The following is a 5,954-nucleotide window of genomic DNA, read 5'->3' as shown; positions in this document are numbered from 1 at the left end:
CGCTCTTCAGGAAGAGGAAACTGGCTCAAACCTTTTTAAGGAAACAAATTCTCAATATTCTTCCCTTTTTAAAGGACTAATCTTGTCTGTTTCCCTTACAATACGCAAGTTGCCACGTTGTACTACCTAAAAATACAAACACACATCTTTGGAAATAAATGCAGATGCAATGAATAGGCAAGGTGATGCGGGCAGCGAAGGCAGGTACGTGTTGGATCGTCAGCACCTGGAAACAAACCTGTGCAAAGTGGTAGGGCCAAAAGTCCAACCCAATATGCGAACATCATAACGCTGTTAATAGACGATGGAGATCAGGAGCTGCAGCTAGCAAAAGCTTCCCAAAGAAAATGGGATTTTTGACCGAAAGACCACTTTTGCAGAGATTTATTTGCTTCAGAAGATGCCATGTCCTGCTGTTTGCTGTGTCTCTGGAAAGGACATTCCTCCTCTGAGAAGTTTCCTTTTGAATCCCAGTTGGTGGGAAAGCCCACGGCCTCTCATGGAAGTTACCACTCAGACCTGGTTACTAAACATTGAAAATTCACTTCTTCAAATTTCTAGTGCTCTTAAGATCAGCCTTGATGTGAATCCAGGGCTGTGACAAATTCCACGTCCTCATCTTGATGTTTCTGCTCAAGAAATCTGAGTGCCTGTCCCTGAGATGGCCACCCCACCCCAAACTAAAACTGGTAACCTGAAAGAGGGTGGGAATATCAAAACTCAGGTCCACAGAACTCAATTTTTAGCAGACAGGACCACAAAACTTGTATCACAGAACTTGCTTTTGAGAGCCCGAATTTATTGCAAGCAATGACCAGCTGCTGAAAACAAATAAAAAGGGAGAGGAAGGGTGAAATGACAAGATAAAGAACTTAATAAACACATTAACCTAGGGGTGAAAGTTTTCAAAGCGATTCCTTTCAATAATAAAAGCGTATCCCTGTGTTCTTCACAATAGGCGCTTTTGTGTGTGTGGGGTTGAAGGATGGAGATTTCGCGGCGGGGGCAGAGGTTCAAATAGATGCGGGGCAAATCAAAACTGCCTGCACAGAGCCACTTCCTGCGGGTGAGTAAAGCCTTCACCCAAACAGTCCAGAGGAAGGGGCATAAGCAAAGCATTGCAAACGACCATCCCGATCGTATCGGAGCGGAGACAAGTAGGACAAACAAACGCAGGAAGTGGCAGGGAGTTAGGAGCCGAGAGGAAATCCATGGCACAGAGAGGAAAGCGAAGAGATTGCAGCGCTCTGCAAAAGGGTCACCTCTGGGTCGCACTGTGCCAAGCTTTTTCAAAACCGCTTTATTTGGACTAGAACACAAAACTGGCACACACAGCTGGCGGCCGCCGCAGAGGCCATTCAAATGTTAACATTCGCCACGATAAACAGTCAAAAGAAGTTCTGTGTAAGCAAAGTGGAACAAACAACTAAGCGAAATCTGGTTGCTAAGAGACAGAGGATTTCAGCCAAAACCAGCCCCAAGCATCCTCGATTTTTGATCAGGGTACCTGTAGATGACGCCGTGTTGGTGAAGAAACATGAGTGCCGATGTGACCTCTGCTGCGTAAAAGCGGGATCGAGGTTCGTCAAATTTGCGTGAGCGCTGGATTTGAAACATTAAGTCTCCTCCATTCACATACTCCATGACGAAAAAGAGGCGGTCCTGAAATTAATTAAACGGTGTTATTTAGCTAATTCCTTTTAGTCACATAAAGGACTGCTTGAAACTACACTTTAGGCGATCGGAGCATTTACGTCAAGAATTGAAAGAAACAAATGCTACCATTCTGAAAAAGGACAAGCTGAAAACCCAAGTCCCCCAAACCTAAAGAAAACGAGACAGGAGTCTCAAAGTGAGAAATAAGAACACAACCAAAACGTAGTGATAAGCCAAACACACACAAATCTCGGCATGTTAACAAACGCATATGGCATTACAACCAATATCTGACAATAACAGAGATACTTAAATGATGCCTTTTTTAAAAAAATTAGCCACAGCAATGATGAGATACAGCAATGATGAGATACAGCAAATTCTGTCAGCTACTGGAGGGCTGCTGGGCAAATTTCAGGCTTCTTACCCTTCTCTTACCAGCTACTACACCTGCAAAGTGTATTTCCCCAATTCTGCAGAAATGCACTAGAATTCTTAAGCTATAGAAACCAGTGCTGCCCACCTCGAACACTTACAGATGGCTTTTTGAGTGGCCTCAAACTCTTGTACGACAGCGAACTGCAATTACATTATTAGAATACGTATCAGGTGGTGTTTCCTTCTGATGCTTACCCACTTCAAAGCCCAAGTTTACAACTCTGTTTTGATGATGGAGAACTAGAAATGAACTTCACTGGAGGCCAGCAGCTGAGATTCCCAGGCAGTCACCCCATTTGGGTGTGTTTCAGAAAAAACACCACAAGTTAAGCACTCAGTGAAGCAGTGAGAACTGAGAAGTGCAGTGAACTAAATGTGAGCTTGACATCTTGAACCTTTCATGATCTAAACTGGCAAAGCAGATGAAGGCATAAGCAAAGAAATGACACATATCCACTTTACGTAATTTACATCTTTTTTTTAATGTTTCTTATGAATTTTCATAGTCTTCCCTAACCTGTAGAAACAGCACTAAATCATCACCTCTTCGCCAGTGCACCCTTGGTTTGCAAGCCGACTTTCCCTCCTTACTGTAAAACACCTACATCCACGTGCTCGTGCGTTTAGACAGAGTGCAGCTAATTCTCATAGGACACAGAGAAGGGACCTGAGCATCTACTCTTGGCCCTGCATTAGTTCACGTGGCACAAACATTCCTCTCTCGGGTCTCACGATACACAGGCATGTAAAGGGGGGGGCTGCACCAAGGGGAGCCCCTCTCCAGCCTTCACGTCATGCTGCAGTCTGGCTCTAGCAGTGGTGTGCTGGGCTGAAGCAAAGGAGACGAGATGTGACATTGCTTTGGACAAGGAAAACCAACAGAAGATGGGAGTTAATTAACCTCTCACAAGTGAGCCCAGGCCTGAAGATTACATAGTTTATATCTAAGAGTCCAGAAATTCATAAATGTTTGCCGTTTGCCTTTAATAATCTACTCCACGGCTCAGATTCAAAGCACGGCACTTAAAAAAATCCTTAAACTTAAGCACATGCATTAATCGTGCTCATTAAGTGCCTCAATGTTACACTTATCAGGGATGTTTCCTGGAGGAGGCTGGAAATATTTGGCTGACTTTTTGCTGATTACAGAAAGAGGATGCAGGAAAAAACCTTGTGCCTTTTGCCCCCTGTATCTTGGGAACTGCCAGAGTGGATCGAATTCAGGATCCGGGTGGACTGGCACTCCTGGCAAAGCGTTGCTAACAACTCCAAACACCACAGATGGCACTTAGCTAAAACTTCCAGATCTTTTCTTTCGGTTCAGCCCACTGCAGGGCTTTTTCAGTTTAGCCACATAAAAGTCTAACTGGGACTGTTCAGCAGAACATCTTGTCCTTAGTCTGAACAAAAGCTTTAGCATCAGCTCCACTCCCAGAGCGGGGCAGTGCCGACTCCTCCATCTTCCTCCACATCTTTCGTATTACGTACGTCCCATCCTCCATTTGAAGGGCTATTTCTGGCAGATTCTGCAGTGTAGTTGACCACCTTTTCAAAAGCACACCCACTAAAACCAGAATTAGCAGCTCGGTGACTGAAGTTGCTCTGCTGTTGCGTTTTTCTGCTATACACTGATACTTCAGGTTACTTTTCCAGCTTTCCTGGGTGCACATTTCAGTTTTCTAATGATAATTCACAGTAAAAAATAAAGTACCTGTTTAAAGTGAGTCTGGGTTAGATTTTGAGATGAAAAATACTAGTTCGCACCTGCTGTATGGGGTAAACAATAACCAAGCCAGAGTTTCAACAGCAGAAGGTACCATCTGTTTTGATGAAGTCCCTATAAAATCTACTTTCTTAAAATCACTCTCTTGTCTTTTTTGGGTCACAATAATGACATGATCAGCTGGGGCTCAAATGTACATGGAAAGAGGATGCAAGAGAAGAGAGAATATTTTGTGAATAGGAGCTGAGATTGGTAAGACCGTTTTTCTCCTGATTCCCAGATCCTCAACAACAGACGCACAGTTTTGATTTTTGCTACTCAAACATTTTTTCCCTGCCTTTCATAAAACGTTAACGATCACAAGCCAGGTTCCTAACTCTCGGGCTGTTTCCTTTCTGTCCTAACGTAAGTGCACACACACACACACACACAGAACAAACCAGAGAGGCTCGGTGACTTCAACCCAGAGAGAACCCCATCCTCAAGCAGGAATTGTGAAACAGCCGTATTACGCCTGATCACAGGCACCAGGATATATTCAAATAGCGAAGAGAGAGAATCTAAAGTCAATGCTCCAAAGAATTATACTTACACCACAGTGTTTACCCAGGTAAAGCTGAGAGACAAGGTATGACTTTATCACTGACTGTGCTCCAACAAAATGGAATGGGGTTGGTTTGGACTGCATTGGTTTTGGACTCCGTCTTCACAACATTTGAGAAGTATGTTTTGATGAACAAAATAAATATAAAGCAGTCCTGAGAACTCTCTGATTACATAAAGTGAAATAAAAGGTAAAAATCACAAAGACATCACAGATTAATCCCCTCTTTGCAGTATTTTTTTGCTTTGTAGATGCCAAGTAAGCTAATATGTTTCCTGAGGTAATTAGATTCTTTTACAGGGTTTGTTTTAGTCCTTAATCACACCTGCTTCTCCTTGAATTTCTCAAAAGGTATGGTTGAATGAGAATGCTTAAAATAACAAATGGAAAGAAAAACAGAGCAGAGAGCACGAGTAAGAGATTTTAAAAGCAAAGTGGCCAGGAAACAAACAGGCTAGAAGTCTAGACAAAAAAAAGCTTAACTCCACTCTGCATTTCCATGGTATTTTCTGACCATACATTTAACTCCTATACCGGAATGCGTAACCCCCGTCTTGCATCTCTTTTACTCGAGTCTCACCTCTTGACTGTCTTCACTAAGAACACTCTCCCGCATGCTTTGTGCTATAGAAACAGGACTCCAAAAGCAACTTCTTGTCTCTGGCCCTAAGGCTAGCTGGAGAAGTACCCTCATCACTTCTCACCTTCTCTCTTGTTCCACTCTGAACTGTGCCCCAATTTCATCCTTCATCCTCCCTGATGTTCAGAATTGCCATCCTTCAGCTCTACAGTAAATCCTTCTAACTAATCCTTTACTCTTTATTCTGATTATTACTGTAACCTTCCCTCTTCGAAACCATTCCTTGATTTTTACTTTTATTTACCTGCTTTTTGTTAACACCAGAGTCTATATATTACATACTCTCCCTGACAGTTTATATTTGCTTGGTTTTAGATGTTACGAGTGCTACCGGACAGAGCTTCTACCTTTTGCTTCTTTCGGAATAACATACACGTTTTTAATTGGAATCAAGGGAAAAATGACCAGGAACACCAATAGTAATAAACTCTCAGGACAGAACAGACTCAATCCAGCTGCTTTTTGTGGAGGTGTGATGAATGACCGAGACCTTCCTACTAGTCAGACCAGCTAATCGTGCCCATCAGTATTAACAAATGACACTATACAGTCTATTGGCTGTTTAGATGTAGAATAATACCATTGTTGAGGAAAAAACTTCTGCGTAAACCCTGTAGGAAAGCACAGACACGGAAAGACTTTGATGTACTGTTTACATTAATTATTGTGTAGGCCTTAAAAGATTTTTTTTTTAATTGTTATCAGTCATTAACCTGTCTGTCCTTTGTTTGCTTTCCAGTTCAAGTCTCGTTAACGTTAGACTGCAGCTTGAAGACAACCCACTGATGGACACGAGGCCAAGCGCAATTATCACTGCAATCTGAAGAACACAGACTGGCTGGGTTTTTCCTCTCAAACAAGTCCTGCCAGCCGGGGGACCCACGACGCGGTTC

General features: G+C 42.9%; 1 protein-coding gene across 1 annotated transcript in view; it reads right to left on the bottom strand.

Moving 5' to 3' along the window:
• Nucleotides 1–5,037, bottom strand: part of LOC104501082 (protein kinase C epsilon type) — a 49,960-nt gene extending 44,923 nt beyond the window's left edge. The window contains exons 1-2 of the mRNA XM_010144833.1: nt 5,002–5,037; nt 1,508–1,662 (exon numbers count right to left, since the gene is read on the bottom strand). Coding sequence (XP_010143135.1) covers nt 1,508–1,662; nt 5,002–5,037 — 191 coding nt within the window. The remainder of the gene's footprint in view (nt 1–1,507; nt 1,663–5,001) is intronic.
• Between the last annotated feature and the right edge of the window lie 917 nt (nt 5,038–5,954).

This window comes from Buceros rhinoceros, unplaced genomic scaffold (assembly GCF_000710305.1).
Source record: "Buceros rhinoceros silvestris isolate BGI_N320 unplaced genomic scaffold, ASM71030v1 scaffold501, whole genome shotgun sequence".
In the NCBI taxonomy this organism is placed as follows: Eukaryota; Metazoa; Chordata; class Aves; order Bucerotiformes; family Bucerotidae; genus Buceros; species Buceros rhinoceros.
Note: the sequence above shows the minus strand (reverse complement) of the source record. Positions and strands in the feature narration are given on the sequence as shown.